The sequence below is a fragment of the Salarias fasciatus genome, chromosome 19 (assembly GCF_902148845.1).
Source record: "Salarias fasciatus chromosome 19, fSalaFa1.1, whole genome shotgun sequence".
NCBI classification, from domain to species: domain Eukaryota; kingdom Metazoa; phylum Chordata; class Actinopteri; order Blenniiformes; family Blenniidae; genus Salarias; species Salarias fasciatus.
In genome coordinates this window covers 23984714-24003470 of record NC_043763.1, presented here as the reverse complement: position 1 = coordinate 24003470, position 18757 = coordinate 23984714, and the positions used below count along the sequence as shown (strand labels likewise).

General features: G+C 42.7%; 1 protein-coding gene across 1 annotated transcript; it reads left to right on the top strand.

Annotated features, from left to right (window-relative positions):
* On the top strand, window positions 1-1350 carry LOC115407193 (glycoprotein hormone beta-5). Its single transcript, XM_075410468.1, is given in 4 exon segments — window positions 1-27; window positions 903-1064; window positions 1157-1250; window positions 1253-1350. Coding segments are annotated over 4 exon segments (381 nt in total).
* Window positions 1351-18757: the final 17407 nt, after the last annotated feature.

The window sequence follows — 18757 nt, the reverse complement described above, 5'->3', positions numbered from 1 at the left end:
ATGGATCTCCAGAGGAAGACCACAGTGGTGAGTGAAGACAACTTCCAATCTCCACTCATGACTCCACTGCTTTAATGAGTTATAACTACGTGGAAGTCTAGATTTTAAAAAATCTGGAACATATTTATTTTATTTATTGATAAGAACTAAGACTTGTTAGAATGAGGTCAGAACGTTGTTTTCTAAGCACCTTTTTTTTTTTAAATTTGTTGATTTCATTCTTTTGTTCCATCAGTTATCATCAAGTGTTTCCTGAAAATACACTTCACAATTTTTTTTCTTCTTTTTTTGAGGGAAGTAAACCTAAACTGGTTGAAATTATGAAGGTTTTATTTCAATTTCTTAATTTGTTTTTTGTAATTCATTCAGGCAACTTGAAGACAATTTAGAACTTTACATCAAATAGAAACCCTGAGAAAATGTTTAAAATGTCTTTCTGACACTGTATTTTATTTCATCTTTTTCAGAGGCATTTCCACTTTGCTTCCAAACTTGTGTCAATCAGATCTATGTGTCTCAATTAAATTATTTCCTGTAAAATTTTCAGTTAGGATAAGGGTTCTAATCAAAAAAAAGGATTTTAATAATTGTTTTTATCATCAAGCAGTACTCGAGAGAGGTCGTGGTCTTGAGACCAGATCTGGTCTGGTACTGGCTCTGAGTTGGCCTCAGCCCCTCCAGGTCTCGGTCTTGATCAGTCTGAATGTATTTAAGGAGTGGAGTGATGAAGGCATCAGGAAGCTGATAACATTATTTTACATGTGAGGCTGCATTTTTTCTCCATGTGGGACAAAGTCCGTTCAGGTGTGTGTAACATGTGACCTGGATTTCCCCGCAGGGCCGCTGGACTGCAGCTGTGCCGGCTGCTCCTGGTGGTCTCCTCCGTGCCGTGACCGCCCCAGCTCAGCTCCGGCCCCGGCCCCGGCGTGACGGCCGTGAACCTTGCTGCGCTTCGTGGGCTGCGCGGACAATCCGAGAGTTTCAGCTTCCAGGCCCGGAAACCCGGGTGCGGGGGCCTGCACATCACCACGGACGCCTGCTGGGGGCGCTGCGATACCTGGGAGGTGGGGGGTGTCAAGAAGAACCCATCTGTAATCCTTTAAAATCATCTAAAAGAGTAAAAATCCAGGCTGAACTCAAAGTGCTTGTGTTTCAGAAGCCGGTCCTGGTAGCCCCCCCTTCATCGAGTCCTACCAGCGGGTCCTGTACGTACAACAAGAGCCGCCTGGTCACCGTCAAACTGCCCAACTGCCAGCCAACGTGGACCCCACCTACACCTACCCCGTGGCCCTGAGGTGCGACTGCGGAGTGTGTGTGACCAGCACCACCGAGTGTATCACCTCGGTGTGACTGACGGAGGGACCGTCGCATGAAAAAAAGTTGAAAAAAAATCTAATGAATGTCGTCCTGCCTTCTGATATACTGCATTATTACTCTCAATATATTTTAAGGCTTTTCCATGAGGGTCTGTTTACATGACAACGTTTTCAAATGAAAACATCTTATACATTTTCTAAAACTGTGCCTCGATTATTGGTGAAATATTTTCAATATTGGTTCAGCGATTTTGATTGATACATTTAAAAATGTCTGAAATAATTCCACCACAGGCCACTTATTAAATGATTAACAACCACATTACCTCATAGCACCAGAATTTTCATTTTCTATGGATGAACGGAATGATGGTGTTCCCCAGGGCTCTGTCTTCAGACCACTACTTCACTTCTCTGAATGTCAGGGAACATTAATATTGCCTTTGAAACAGACACAGTTGCTATGACAACATTTTGTCATTTTCCCTTTAAAAGGCCCCACATTTGGAAACGCTGCTCATCGCTGGATTCTGTCTTTGAGCCTGAAATGACTGCTTTACCTTTAATAAGTCCCTCTCAGTGTGTTCTGTCTTTAAATGATGCTTTTAACCTTCTGTTCATTATGAGATGCTGACTAACAGCTGAGAGATCAAACCTGCGAACCTTTGCAGTCACAGACAACTCATCAATTAGTGCAGAAATAATCGTTAACATCAATCGACTTGGCGTTCGACTTAGAGCTGTTATACATAGTTAATGTGCACCAGGAATCAAAGCTAGTCCACGGCAGGCTTGACTTGATAAAAAAAAAAAAAAAAAAGTCTTCAGCTGCGCCTTGTTCGCACATTTATTCATCTTTATTGCTAGTTTGTCTTTGATTACACACATTAACTGTGTGGTTACGTTGCCCTCATTTGATCGTTTATCTGCTTCTTTTCTTTGACTTGGTCTAATTTCATTGCTTTGTTAATTTCTTTGAGACCATCTGCATTCAGTTAAATAATTTTACTTAATGTTTGTGGTCATTTTCATCCATTTCTACTTCTTTGTCTTTTTGTAACATGTTTCTCTCACTTTGACATCTGTTCCACTGTATCTCATTTTACTTTATTTTAAAAATGTTTTATCACTCGTCGAGTCTTCATATTGTCATTTACTCATGTTATGGTGTTTTTTTTTAAATTCAATTTGAGTTCCGTAATCTCAGTTTGCTCTTAATAAAACTCTGAAATTCTTTATAAACATCATGAGCTTTTATGTATTCGTATCATTTCTTTCTCACCAACATGGATTCATCTTAAAAATCTAATTTGCATTAAATGTGAGCTATTTGTCCCGTCATGGAAATTTTTCCTGCATTTATTTCTGGTGGTTTTCTTGCTTTCTATTATACAGTCTCTTAGTCATCTTCAATAACTAGATTGTTTTATGTTATTACTTAGATGCATCATGCTGTAGCATTTTTTTAAAGGCTCAAATGCTGTGTGTGGTGCCACGACCTCCTCACGACTGATCATCGCAAACGGATCAGACTGTAGATTGAATTATCGAGCTAACAGCTGCCGGAGAGGTGAGCTACAGGTGATTCACTGCAGCCTTCAGTCTGGAAGGATTTTCTCTCTGGAGGACGACACATCAACTCTGGAGTGTCGCTAATGAGAGCGAGAAAGAGCAAATGGAGGAGAGGGGAGGAAAGGTGGAGGAGAACGGAGGAGTGGTGCGGAGGAAAGCGGAGCCGTTAGTTGAGCTTCATGCTCTCCAGAGACCTCCACAGGCCTGACAGGAGACCCCGCTGTTCTAATCAGGCCTGACTTCCCACTTCCTCCTCCGGCTGGTGGGCCTGGGGAGGCGCAGAGGAGCTTCTTCCTCATCCTCCATCTCTTAGTGAAGAGAAAAACTGGAGGTAGACGGTTTCTTCAAAGACACAACGAAATCCAGGTTAGAGCATCTTCCTCCCACTAACATCCAGATTATAGAGCATCTTAATCTCTATTCTGTCGTTGACTCCTGTTTGCCATCAGTGTCTGAGGAGTTTTTGCTCGCCGTGACTGGTTTTCACATCTTCTGAGTACCTCTCGCCTGCAAAAAAAGCAAGTTCATCAATCAGCCTTCATCCACACCGCCTACTTCTTATAACACCTCAGTGGCAATAAAGAGCAGAGCAGCCGGAGCGAGAGCTAACCCCCCCCACCACCCAGCCCCCCCTCCATCCCCGCTGGAGCTGCTGCTTCATTCAGAGCCCGGCAGGTAGCTGTCCAGCCTGTTAGCACTGAGGCTGCCCCTGAAGGCTTGGCTGCAAAAACCCACTTAGCTGCCAGAAATCCCAAACTGCAGCTTAACAGAGACAAAGACTCGCTGTGTTTTTAGATTTGAAGGAAGGAGAAAGTCAAACCCTATCAGTGCTGGAGCTTTCTCTGCCCGGAACACAGAAACTGAGAGAACCGTCCGTCAGGATATACAGGTAATAACATGTAAAATCCACAAGAGTGGCTCAGGTCCTTCCAAAAAAATAAACAACATCCCCCAGATGCTCGTGAGGCGAAGACCGTCTGTGATCTGGATGTTAGAGGGGGGGAAGATGCTCTACAATTTGGATGGATGAAGTCACTCCTCCCGCTACCATTAATTTAAAAACTGCTGACCATTTGGCTAGCGCTAAACAGCACCAGATTATTTGAGACAGCAGCGTCACAGGACTAACTGGATTCTTCTCGAGTCAACAGGAGGTGTCAGCAATTGGACGACAGAAACAGTGGACTGAGAGACAGCAAGCTCGACAACCTGTTAACCCCAACGATCGAACTGGAGCCAAACGATTAAAATGATTCTGCATGATGACAGGCTAACACGAACTGTCCGTCGTCAGGAAAGGCTCAGCTCAGCACCCGAGTCATCATAACGAGGCGTGAAAGAGGGCCGACTGTTTTCAAGAGTGTGCAAAGTGGGGACTTCCGATAAGATGGCGACGCAGCCAGACGCATAAAAGAGCCCTCTAAGCCGTTTAAATGAGAGGTGCAGAAACAATGGAAGGGAAAAGGAACCAGCCGTCAGACACAACACGATGGAAGAAGAGCATGACGAAGAGGGACCGGAGAAAACCACACAGCACGAAGAAGCGACGCCAGCAGCGCTAGCTAACATCCGCAGCGACATACAAACCCTACAGCAGGATTTCCAGGAGAACTTCAGCCAGTCAAATAAGAGCTAGCAGTAAACACCAAATGGATAAAAAAAACTCGATTCAACTAAATCAGAGATTCAGACACAGGAGAAGGCCGGAGCAGAGGCCCGGGCTCGGACCGCAGAGCTGGAGGAGTGGGGAGCTGAAGCTGGAGGCGCGCTGCTGGAAACTCTCCCAAACACTGGGTGAGAAAGTTGCTGATTTAGAAGTGAAGTCCCGAAGAAACAATATACGAATCTTCAGTCTGCCCGAAGACACCGAAATGATTAATTACATCGACAACCTCTTAAAAAGTGAGCTTCATCTGCCAGAGGGCGCTCCGCTACAGATACAAAAGCATACTGAGCCACTGGGAGAAAACCCCCTCCCAGATCCACAGTCTGACATAAAAGAACGGATCATTAAAACAGCCTGGCAAAAGAAGGTGTTTGTCAGTGAAAAACGGATCTGGTTTGATCATGATTGCCCCTCCAAAACTGTCCTGAAGAGGAAATCATACAAGACAAAAAAGAAGTCAAATGAAAACGGCATCTGCTTCCAGACGCCACTCAAAAATGAGAATGGTCTTAATTCACCAGTTAAAAGGGAAAAAGGTCATGAGAAGAATAAAGAAAGAGAAGCTCAAGTGGTATTCTTACAAGAAACCCAATCAGACAGAATAGAACATGAAAAACTAAAGAAATCTGGTTGTACGAGTGCTTATTATCATTCCTATGCTAACAGAAAGATGAGCGGTGCTCTCATACCGACGCAAAAAACTATCACATTTGAACTGACGAGTGAAACAGGGGACAATAAAGGCAGGTATATATGAAAGAAAAAAACTGAAGCAAAATATTTACATTGGATAATATACGAGCATCCCCGAAACATCCAACGAAAAAGAATTCATTCTATTCAACAAGACAAAAAATGCAATCACAGACAGACCATTTCTTCATGAACATACAAGTCATACACAGAATAAGGGAGTGCAGAACTGGCACGGCAGAAGGATCTGATCATAACTCTTCACTTGACCGTCACGCTGCGGAGACTAAACAAAGGAATATTAAACAGCGAAGAAACAACTGATTAGATTAAACATGAAGTAGAAATATCTAGAAGAAAATGATAACAGAGAGGTAAACCCAGGGATGCGATGTAATCAGTGTTGAGGTAATTGATATTGTACATTTCAGTGATTAAAAAGAGGAAACAGAGAATATAAATACAAATTGATAAATTGAAATAATTGGAGAGGGAAGCATCAGGCTACAAATGACTCCAAACTGCTTGAGGCTGTCATAAATACATCAGAAGAAATGAAGTATTACTGGAAGAGGAAAACAAGAAAAAGATTTTTTCAGACACAAAAATACTGCGAAATAGGACCGAGGGATACGAAACGTCTCGTAAGGCGAACACGAAAACAGCAAACCGAACAAACAATATTTCCGGTACAGACCCCAAATAAGGAGATTTTAAACAGAGGAAATAGAGCATTCTAACCAGTGGCGGCTGGTGGTGAAATTTGTTGTGGGGGCTAACATATGCTTGCATAATACGGATTAAATAGTTAAAGCTGCCAAAGGAACATCACCTATGATACACAGTTACATCCATTACAGGTACATTATACTTTAGTGCGGTCTCTCGCTCTCTCTCTCTCTCTCACGCACACACATACACATTTACGCACTGCAAACATGTTCTAATCCAACCTCAACGACTGCCCACAGATAGCCTGCTGCAACTGTCTTATTACAGCTGTTTGGTGACGTGCAGTCAAACCAGGCGCCAACCGCTGCTCATAAAACATGAAGATAACGAGGAAGTGCAAAAAAGCTGTAATTCCGGAGAGATTCCAGCAGGGGGCGATGATGCTGGTTTCAAAAAGAGGCCGGTCATTGGAACCCATTCAAAAATGCCGATTTTCAGAGTGCAAATAAACATATAAAGCGCCAGTTTCAGGACATATTTTGGTCTCTATCACTAGCTTCTATAACCTGCTGCTTCACCAGACTCTGATTTTCACATAAATCATGTGTTGATTTTATATTACGAGTTAAAGTTTCGCATAAATGGCCCTATCACAGCGCCTCCTCTGTCCACGTGATGCGGTCACGTGACGGGCGGGACCAATCACATTTACATCCGGTTTCAAATATTCAATGTGGAGACGTCCTGCTGGACTCACTGAAGTCTTCAGAACGGCGGTTGGGAACTCTATGGGTGACGTCATGAAAGGTCTGTCCATTTATATACAATCTGAGCCAAACACGCCTTCACTCAGCAAAAACAAGGCGTCACAGTCCTTTAACAGGTGACATGGGCCTACCTTATTTGAAAAGAAGCTCACATTGACACCTTTCTGGGACGCAAACAGATTAATCACCATGTCGTTGAAGTCGGGTAACTTTTGGATGAAGTCCGTCTCGATAGACAGCGTGGCAAGTGTGTTCAATCGAAGCAAATCATCCACCTGGTTCATGCTGACGCCGCCATAGCTGAACTTTTCTCCCTCCTTCCCAACTCTGGCACCAACAGCAGCCCCGTTGCGTTAATTCGCTGCTGTTGGTTTAAAGTCAGGCCTGTGGGCTAACTGAAGCTAGCCCAAAAGCTCAGTAAACCACGGGGGGCGGGACATGACACCTGTCAATCACTACAAGAATGAAATGAATGTATCTGCTGGGGCTGTAAAAAATCAGCCCATTTAGGATATTCTATGTTTTGTCTTTTGACTGATGGTGCTGTTGCTGCCTTTGGTTTCACCTAACTTAAAACAATCTGTTGTAAGTTATTAAAAAATCATTTTCTCATCTTTTTGTGTTAGCTGTCTTCCTGTGCTGGGAGGGCTTAGCCCTGCTAGCCCATTTATACCAGCGGTCCCTGATTATTAACGAGTAACGAAGAAGAAGAAGAAAGAGAAGTTTTCCTAAAAGAGTTGAATTTACCTTCAGTTGGCACAAATGAAAAGATGGGAAGCTGGAGTAATAATAACCGTCGTGACTCCAATCTTATTTGCTCTTCACTGGCTCACCATTAAGTTTCCTGAATGCAACATAAAAATCCTTGTGTCACTGACAGAGCTCTGCATGGCCTGGCACCAGCTTACATCAGAGATCTGTTACAGCCTTATGTTACCAGCAGTCCCTGAGGTCCTCCGACCAGGGCCTGCTGGTAGTTCCTCGTTCGAGACTGAAAACTAAAGGTGACCGCGCGTTTGAGGTTGTGGCACAAATACAAATACACTTGTAAACAAATACAATCAAATTTATATTTATTATTATTATTATTAAAACAGTATTATTATTACCTATTATTATTTGAGTGTAGACTACAAAATAACCATCGATTATGTCAAAAAAAAGGCTGAATAATTTTCCGGCTGATCCAGTAGACGAGGACCGAACAGGGTTTATAACGGGGCGACAAACACATGAGAACTTTAGGAGAACTCTGCGTGTCGTAGAGAAACACAACGGCAAAAAAGAAGCACAGTATTAAAAAAAAAAACATTGATGCAGAGAGAGCCTTCGATGGCGTTAAACTGGAACTTTCTACACCAGTGCTAAATTTTAAGATTTTAGGCAAAGTCAGTAGACTGTATAAAGACATTGTACCACCTACTCCGGTGCAAGAATCCAATAACGGTCATCTTTCAAATTCACTTTAGAGAGATCAGCTAGACAAGGGCTGCTGCTGATCTCCTGCATGTTTTGCCTGCATACACAGAACTGAAAACATATCATAAAATAGGACTTTTTGTGGACGACTTATCTTCTTTTTCCACCAACCTAAACACTCATTCCTGCACTGATGAAACTCATGGAGACCTACGGACATTTTCAGATACAAAATAAATACACAGAAAACTGGAAATAAACTATTTACACTAAAAAACATGCAGGACAAATATAACTCACGGGAACTGCAAAACAATAAAATGTCTGGGCGGGACGGTGACACTGAATTTAAATGCAGTATGTGAATAAAACTACTGCAGACCTCACTGCAGATTTCGAAGACAGAACACACTTGAGTATCGCAGACTTAATATTGAAATCACAAGTATTAACTTGGCAAAATATGTGGAAGAACCACCAAACACCACTGGATCTGAAAAATGAAGGAAGCTTTCATGGAAGAACCTGATTGGCTTTTTGAATCACCCCTGGTGTTAAAAGTAAATAATCAAATCCACTTCTTCCATGTTGGGGAAATTCTAGATCAGTAAATGTTAATCACCGTCATCTACTCTGGAAATGCCCGAAAATAAGTCACTAGAAAAACAAATGCAGAAATAAAAGTTTGGGGGTAGAATATAATGTCGAATGTCACTTTACTGCACCTGTACAACTTTCCTGTTGAACAAGTTCACTGTAAAGACAAATATTTGCTGAAAATCTTAATAGTGGCTTGAAAAAAAAAAAAAAAAAAAAAAACAATAAAGTGGTACCAAGCAGATGCCCCAACTAAGGAACAATGGTCCCAGACTATTGAAAAGATTTATCTCATGGAGGGTTTGATTTATATAATGACTTGATTGTTTTAAAACAAAAAAGTGGCTAAAAGAAGTACAAAGTGTTCACAAAACTGTATTCTGAAGGTGAAAGAAGCGGAACACTACTTACACTGACGACGATGCTGAAACTGGAACCTGGAAAAGACAAAAAGAAAAGTTAGACTGCCATCAAAAACATCCAACCATTACTCCTTTGACTCATTCATTCATATCAGATAATTCTAAAACTAAACATGACATGACTGTGAAATACAACTTACACCACTGTTTCTCCAGCTGTTGTCCAGAAGCGGCCAATCTTCCTTCAGTCTGATCCGTGTGGGGATGTGGCTGGCAGGACAGGGCGACATCACACGCTGCAGTGCAACGGGGGCCGCGGCAGCCATTCCAGCGGCTTGCAGTGTTTACAGCGCTAGCTTCAGCGTGAGAGACAACTTACAAGAAAATGGACCATAACACCAAGGACAAAGTCAAAGACTGTAAGTGAGACAAATCTGAATGCCTAGTTTCCCAAGGCTCTGGTATCTGGAGAAAATGAGTGCGTTTGGCAGGGACAGAGCCACATGAACACCTTCACTGGACCACAGACTTAAAAGACTTACCTCCACTCTCTCGAGAGCTGATGCTCCTCCTGTTGTTCAGTTAACAGTGTTAGTTTTTTATACTGGCAAGGAATTGATGAATGCAGAATACTTTCAAGGCTCCTTTCATACCTTGTTTGCAGTTTTCATCTGCAGATATTTTGCACTGAAGTCATATTGTCAGTAGTATCTGTTGGGCACATTTTGCACGGTCACTGAAAGAGGTACAGTATCATCCACAGTAAAACACAAAACACTTCCTTATAAACAGAAGAAATCAAGAAGTGGTCAGACTTTGTGTGAGAAAACAGATATGCAGCGACTGAACTATCTCTGAATGTTAGAATAAATTAAAAAAAAAAAAAAAAAACAGCAGAGGAAGATTTAACATCATGACTCTTTATTAAAACAAACTGACACTGATAACAAAAAATAAGACAACAAAGCAGCAAATGTGAGATAAATTACACTCCATTGTAGGCCTGGGCGAGTAATATGATCGTGATTGGTGATCGCGATAATTTCCCGTCGATCACGTGATCAGCTGTGAGCACATTTACCTCGATCAGTACACGCAGAAATGTGCGTGACACAGTAGACTTTTTCCTGGTCAACTTCCGCCTGCAAGTTGTCTGAGAAGTCAACAGAGATGGAGCTGAACGTGGAGGCCGAGGGGCAGCGAAGCAGATGAAGTCAGCCATGTCCTCGGCGTTATCCTCTGAAGATGAGGCTGCTGCTGACAGGACAGGCTGCTCCACCTGCACCGCTGCTAGCACAGCACGATCCGCAAAGAATCTGGTCTTTTGAGTACAGGAAATACTGGTGATAAAGTTTAACTCACGATCGTTCAGTTCTTCTCTTTTACTGAAAAAAAACGATGCATCGCATCATTGAACATTTACCACTTTCTTGCCGCTAACGCTCTTCTTCTAACAACATGCAGTCACGAGAGCCTGCAGCACAGCAGCGCCGTTCTTCTTCTGTGGTGTCTGTGTAAAATAAGGTTGAACTATGCAAACAGCACACCTAGTGGCATGAAGTGCAAATGCAGGTCATGGCGTCGCCTGTGGCTGTGGTGTCTGAATGAGGATCTCCCTGGGGTTATTCCAATATGTTTCAAAAACCAGAATAGTTTATCTTAACACGATATTGACTGCACGTAAACGCAGCCGGTGTCGTCTTTTAGGCCACTGCACCATACGAGCAACCATTCTGAGATGAGAAAAATGATTAATTTTGTCTGTTTTTTTGTACTATTGTAGTTTTGTACTGTTACATTTTAAATCTATCTGTCCAATCTAGATTATTTAAATTTTGTCCATTTGATGCAGCATTAATGATGGCAGCAGCATATTTAGCATCAGAACTTCAAAATAATGTTTCCATTCTAAAGCACCTTCATTATCCCCAGGCGGTTTCTTCAGTTTTTTAATCTTTTATAGCAACAAAAATCCTCAGGGCTGTAAACTGTCACACTGTAACTAACGATTGTTCAGTTCTTCTCTTTACTGAAAAAAACGGTGCATCGCAAGATTTTATTATCTTGGTGCTGGATTTTTTTTTTTGCCATTTACTCGATTGTTCTTATATTTTTCTATGTTTATGTTATTTAATTTGCATTGCTATTTACTTGGGTTTGTTAATAAAATGTTAAACTATTCTCTATAGTTTCTAGTTTTCAGTGCAGTGCTTTAAAACTGGTTTAAAATACCACTATCGCATATCGTGCTTATAATCGAGATTGAATGATTATGAAAAAACAAAATCGTGTTGCATCATTTTTTTTACCATTAATCGGCCCCCGCCCTACTCCACTGTGATAACAGATGTGTTGCGACGTTCAGCTCAACACTTTGTGTCCATCCACTCTGGTATTGACAGGACCTGTTTGCTCTTTGACAGTACTTTGGAGAACATGCTGGTGTTTAAAGCACAGCAGACAGTAACTATCTGGTCAATGAAGAAGAAAGCTCCTCACCTGCAGATAACCAGGATGCTCACGGGATGTTGACGCTGTAGGGGGGGGGGGGGGAAATGTTCAAGCACGTTCTGGTGCGGGCAAGGTTCAGGTGTAGCGGGCTGGATGCGCTAACCTGATGCTACACTCTCCCGTTAACCCCCCTCCACCGGATATCTGTCCAGAACAGCCGCTTTCACCTCCGTGTGTCGGAGATGCAGTGAGGGTGGGAGTCTGGACGGACTCATTCACTTCATAAGCAGGTCTCTCTAAAATTAACGCAAGAAAAGCTCACTGCCGTCAGCTAGCTTAGCTAATGCTAGCAGCCCACTGCGTGACAGCAAACACAGGCTTCGACTCTTATTTGGATTAGAGGAAAACATAAATTTGAACTTACCGGTTTGAAAGTGTCGGAAACACACCGCCTTGTGTCGACAGAGCGGCGGACTGCAGCTATCCACAACATCCAGCGAGCTTATTTAGCTCAGACACCCGAAGCTCCTTTTTCCCCTATTCCACCTGGAAATGCTATGAATCGTAGCCATGTTTGTTTTTTTCCGGAGCGTCATGAGAACGGCCGCTGCATTTACAACACAGCGCGCTAGAAACATGTTTCAGTAGTTAGCAGAGGGATAAAGTGCCCAGGGGAGAATGACATCAGTCCGCCGTTAAACACACTGCCGTTTCCCGTAAATCCCAAGATGCATCGCGGTGTGACTTCATAATTCAGGTTAATTTAATCATTTCAAATTAGTTTTGGACAATTTTTAATAGAGTTAGGAGTTTGCATGCTTTTTTCTAGTTTTACATGCATTTGAGACTGGCCCTAATGTAGAAGGTTTGAAAAATGAATAAACCCTTTGACGTGTTAACACAGAATCTGCGTCTTGGACTCTAAAGCCTCCAAATCATCAATCAATGAAACATTTGTTTCATTTGGGACAAAATACCCCACAAATCTCACCACTTCGAGGTTGTGGTGCAACATTTTGGGAGACGGATCAGTGACTGAAAAAGGAGGACACACCTACAGAGTGCAGTGGGCAGGTGGCTATAATGATATGGCTGATGTGTGGAAAAGCATCTTCGACCTGGTTATGATTGACGTGAGAGAAGGAGACAGGAGGCAGTCAGTCAGATAAGAGACATGCAGACATACAAATAAATAGAAAATGAAAAAACCAAACTGAATAGGAAAACAGTGTTTCATTTTTTTTCTTTAAACACATTTCACAAGTAATATTGGTGCTTTTTCCAAGCCAGATAATCTCTTCTGAGCACATGTATCTGAATCTTTCACGAGCAGATTTGTCTTTGATGGCTTCAATATCGAGGAGACGATCAGTGTGAATGTGTGAAATCAGTCGTCAGAGAGGAAACTGATGGCGGAGATCTGTCGCTCTGCGTCTGCCTCCCGCTCCTGATGTAACCGTCTGAAATCAAATGTCCTCACACGCACTCAACATCCAGAAATAGAACACACACACACACACACACACACACACACACACACACACGCACACGCTGGTCTGAAGCCTTCACGCCATAGTTTTGAAGGAGAAGCTGTTTTGGATGGAGCTTCCTCTTCTTGTCCATTCTGTATCGTCTCATCTGGTTTCAGCTTCTTGTCCGACAGGTTCCATGTTTCGATTCCCGTTGGTCCTCCTGAGTTTCTGGCCTCCCGTCTCATCTGAGCCTCATGATTTACCTACTTCCTCCGTCTCCTCTGTCTCATCTTCATTCCTCCACATGTGGTAAAGATGGAGAGAAAGAAGCTCAGAAGTATTTTACTCTTCCTCCAACTCTTCTTGAAGGACTCAAACGCTCCCATGGAGTCTCAGCAGGTACTGGATCCACGTCGGGGCTTCATCCCTGTGGAGAAGAGCCAACATCCAGATTATAGAGCATCTACCTCTTTGCAGTACCTGTTGAATCCTCTCCAAGTTTGCTGAAAAAAATGTTTTAATGATATTGGAAAATTTAAACTCATTTCTTGGATTGAACAAACTGTTGCATGAAAGAACAAAGTGGGAGGACTGTTGCCGATTACTCACTGAATCTAACCGATTGGATTATTTACCCCTGCGCTGTCAGCTGGTCTCATCAGAGCCGTGCCTTTATGAAGTTGCCCGAATCGATTGTGTTGTGAATGTGAGCGGAGCCCAGGGAAGACAGTTTTCTATTAAGAGCAGTCTGATTTTCCAATTTCACACAACAGCTTCAATATCCAGCCCAACTTCCAGGAGATAATTAAAGGTTATTACATCACATCGGGCTCTGCTACACTGCCCTCATATTGACGGCAGCCGAGGGAAGACCGGGTCTCGTGGCAGCGGCTGGCGGTCCGGATCGAAGCTCTGAAGGGAAACTGTCTGGAATCAAAGTGGAGTTTATATGTGGAGGTTTTACCGTCCGGCCATCGACCCGAGAAGCTTCCAGAAGGCCCCGTGTATTTAAGGGCCAGCTGGCTGCTTCTCTCACTGCTCCCGATGCCAGTCTGTCGGCCGTACAGCCGTGCAGTGTTTGGAAGTGACGCCACCACTAAGGATTAAATTCCAATTCATAAATCTTCAAAATTCATTATTTTTCATAACAGCTGAAGGCCAGGAACAAAACTGCTGCCTGTGGAACGGAGAGTCACGCACGCCGTCTGGACACCTCAAGGGACGGACTGGGAGAATCTGGCGGTCGCGACAGTTGCAGACATAACAGACGCTGCACTAACGGCGGAGGAACGTGCCTCAGCGCCGCCATCTTGTGGTGGTGATCGAAGAGGATTTAGGCAGCCTGATTTGATTTTAGTTTTAGTCTAGTCATTGCTTCGAACTGCCATTTTAGTTTTAGTAGTTTAGCTGTATTGTCAAGTTTAAGCCGACTGAATGTCTGAGCATTTTAGTCCTATTTTAGCAAAATAACTCATTACTTTTTTCTTTCTTCAAGTCTTTCTTTAAGTCTATAATACAAAAACTGTATTCTACTCTCTTATTAGAAATGTAATTCTATTTAATCCAGTCACGATATTATATTATTATATTATATTATTACACACAGAAATTTAAGTTAAATAAATAACTACAATAGCATCATATGGCTGACACACAGAGAGCTTGAATGCAATTCACAATACAAAACAAAATGTGTGTGTGTGTATGCGTGTGTATCTTGTAAACTGAAACTGAAGAGAACAACAACACAACGAACCGCTGACTGCTCACAACAGCAGCAACCATACATATAAAGTGCCACGAGGAGACGCCTCGCCGACACAGAGATGTACAGCTGTGTATCATCAGCACTGCTGTGAAGAAGCGACACCCTGTGTCTCCTGATGCGTTCGTCAAGACGGAGCATTTAAAGGTCAAAAAGCACGGAACCCAAGATGGAACCCTGAGGAACACCACATGAGACCCTGTGGCCCGGAGGAGCCAGTATCCAGGCCTACCATGAATGTCCTGTCTGGGAGGGAGGACGGAATCCACCTGTGAACAGCACCGGAGAGACCGAGGTGCTTTCAACCGGTTCAAAGAACAGTGGGGTCGACGTAACAAATTGCAGCACTGCAGATCCAGCAGAACCAACTCTGGTCCATGCAGGTCCAGGACCAAGTCTATGTGTGTATCCATGGTGCCGGACTGGCTGCCATCTTGTGGACGTTGTCAGTGAAGCAGCAGTGCATGAAAGTCTATGGAGGTAAGAGGTTCTCCTGAAGTACGCTACGATGCTGCGAAGGCGTATTTGGTGCTTTATGATTGGTTTCCACCGCCTGACCGTGACCAGCGGTAAGCCAGTCGTCTGAGGGGGAGGAGGAGGTGTAGAGCTCGGGCTGAATGTTCATATAGATCACTCAAAATATGCATGAGTGAAGAGAAACACTAAAGCAACACAGAAGTACAGGAGGGCAAAATTCAGTAGTTTCAGGTTCACCTTCACCTTCCTTGTGTGTGTGTGTGTGTGTGTGTGGGGTGTGTGTGGTGTGTGAGATCAGCTGCTGAGACTGTTCAGTGACTTCTGTTGACGTGAAATGTGTTCCAGTAAAAGATATGAAAGTGAGTAAATCCACTCACCGATGCTCCAGACTGAGGTGGGGTCACGTTAATGATACGTTTTATAGAAGGAACCACGTCACAGTGTTCTGGGGTTCAGCGACTGTAAAACCATCCAGCAATAGATGGAAAGTATCACGAGTGAACAAGTAGTTCACTTCGATTATACATATACCTTATATATTGTTCCCATAAATTGGAACGGGAATGTTATAATGATTATTATTTTAATAGGTTGAATCCTTGCAGGATGTTTGTTGATTAACTTATTGTGTGGTAAATTTGGGGACAACCTGTAAAACTTATACACAACCTCTGTTCATTTTACAAAAAAGGCTCTGAAAATTATAAATGATAATAGAAGACAGACCCATCAACCCATTATTCTTTAGTATATACTTTAAAATGTGATGATATAGTTGACAATAAAATACTACAGATATTATATTAAGCTAATAGTAACATGTTACCTGAAAAAATTCAAGAAAGATTCAGAAAAAGGGGAAGCTGTTATAATCTAAAGGGAAGATAGTTTTAAAAAACCCAGATTCAGAACAAAATAATGGAACGCACTGTGACTGTTTAGGGACCAATCTGTGGATGCACTTCAGAAGAAGTAAAAGGACTGCAAACAATCGCAGCATTTAAAAGAAATTTCAAAACTACATTACTGAGGAGTTATGCAGTGTTGGACACATGAGATATGGTCCAACACTGCAAGATTCTATTCTGACATAATGGAGTTGGTCTCAGGCAATTTCAAAGACAGATAATGAATGAAATTGTAGACGGAGTATAAGTGGCTGGAAAATGGAGAGGTAGATAGAGGGGAAAAGGGGGGAAAAAAAAAAGAAAAAAAAATTATAAGGTGTGTGTAACTGAGTAAAATCAGGTGAAAAAGATGGTGGTTGTAAAGGCTGGAAAACATGATATGATTGAAAGAAGGGCAGACACTATAAGTTATTCTTCTTTCTGCTCCTTTTCATTCATCATATTATTTTCTCTTTTTTTGTATACTATTTTGTATTATCTTTTGGAATGAAAATAAATTAAAAAAAAAAGTAAATTTGATTTAAAAACATGTGAAACTTCTGATCTGATCCTGTTACTTTTTTATTTTTTTTTCCATCTTTGAACAAATCTCTAAACCTTCGAAGGAGACTTTCTCAGGCTGTTTCAATGAAGAAGTAACAATACTGAGGTAACTGCTGTTGACGGACACTAAAGAGGCAGATCTTCTGGAGTAATGAGCTTCAAACACATCAGCCTCAAGCTGCAGACTGAACACTGGGAAGAGACATCTCTCACACAATTAAGGTGTTTCCAGCAGAATGTTGACGGTGTCCGTCCGGAGAAGACGGAGCGCCGAGGAGGATGATAATGGGATAAACATCCAGCTGAAGCTCCACCAAGAGTTCTGACAGGCTAATTCCTCCTCGTCAGCGGGAAGCTGAGCGTGAGAATTCTGCTGTCTGCAGGTAATTGGCTGCAGAGATCCAGAACCTGCCGCTGCTTCGGACACATCCGGGGAAATGGAGAGAAAGGCTTGAAAATAACAGTCCATATTTTTTTAAAAACCACATTTAATGGTTGCACTTGCCTCGTCTCGGAGCACCTTAATGAGAATTTCCGGGTTTAAACTTGGATTAAAGATTATTTCATAAGACTCTTCAGAGCTGGAGCCTTTCCAATGAGTCTGGTCACAGGGACAGAAAGCAAAAAAAAAAAAAAAGAGCTTGACGAGGGGAAACCGAGAACGCTTGAGGAAGATAATGACGGCTTAAAGAGTTTGAGTGAAGAGGCGACATGTTGAAGGAAGAGCAGAGCTGTGACAGGTTCACTCCAAATCTTACCAAGAAGTTCAACAAGAAAATATGTTTGTGTTTTAAACGGTTAAAACCTGGAAAGTGCCTTTACTAATACCAGAACTCGTACTCGGTAATATTTCCCACAGTGCAACATGACGTCCTGCATTAGCAGGAAGGCAGGAGAGGGCAAGTAACGTCCAGGATCTGGAGATTCTTCATTATGAATGAGAATGAGGAAAGTAAGACAGGAAGTAAATTTGTTTCTCCTAAAACATCTGGAGGAGAAATATAGTTGGTAAAATACCAGCGACTTAATCAGTTAGAACCATGTATGTAACTCATGCCACATGCGAGAGAGCGTCGGCACTCACACACCACCGATGCTACATGCTAAACATGACTAAAGTCTGACTACATCCAGTCTGCAGTCATGACCTCAGTATAGCCTCTACTGTCCATCAGGGGGCAGTGTTGAGCGCTAAGTTATTCTTGTTAAGGAAAGAAGAACACCTCATGTTCTGCATTAGAAGGATTTTCAGATGTTTAGTTGCTGACTTGCTCTTCCAGACAAAAAAAAAGGACATTTGGTGAAAATTATTAACTTCCTGTGTGAAAATAGAACTTTCAGTGTTTAGTTTTGGGCCACGAGGCAAAGCGGTTCAATAGGACGAATGAGAGAAGCTGGACCTCCTGCGAGGTGTTGACACAGATCATTAAAGCTAATCCATCACTTCCATGGTGTCTTTGAGAGAGGGAAACAGAGAAAAGAGACAGAGAAGGCTCAGCGAGAGTATCCCAGACGGATGTTTATTAATCTGACACTACAGTTTAAGGTGTGCAACTGTAAAACAATACATGAGTCAGTGTGGGATTTTAGTGCTGCCCCGACGTTACAGCACAAATTCATCACATTCCAGAAGAAAGAAAGAAGAAAGGGCCACATTTATTAAAACCCTCCAAAGTTTCACGATTGAATCCAAGCGGAGAATGATGAAAAAAAAAAAAAAAGGCTCACTCCACTATCCAGGAAACCACTTCCATTTCTCTTCGACTTGGTGCAATATGCACAATCGAATCACGCCAGAGGATGATTTTAATAAATGAGGCCTGCCCGCCGCTCAGACCAGTCACCAGCCAGCCTGAGGGGGGCGCTGTGGAGTTAGAGGAGGGGGGAGAGAGCAGAGGAGCTGCTGAGAAAGTGGGAGTGAAGGATTCATGCTGTGTTCAAGTTGCCTCAGAATTCAGAAATTTGAGCTTATTTAAGGCATGGCGGGCTAGAAGCATTAAAAGCCCCGCCCCCTTCTGGGGTGACGTTCGGGGAACTACGAGGACCCTGAGTTTTCAACATGGCTGCGCCCAGTGTG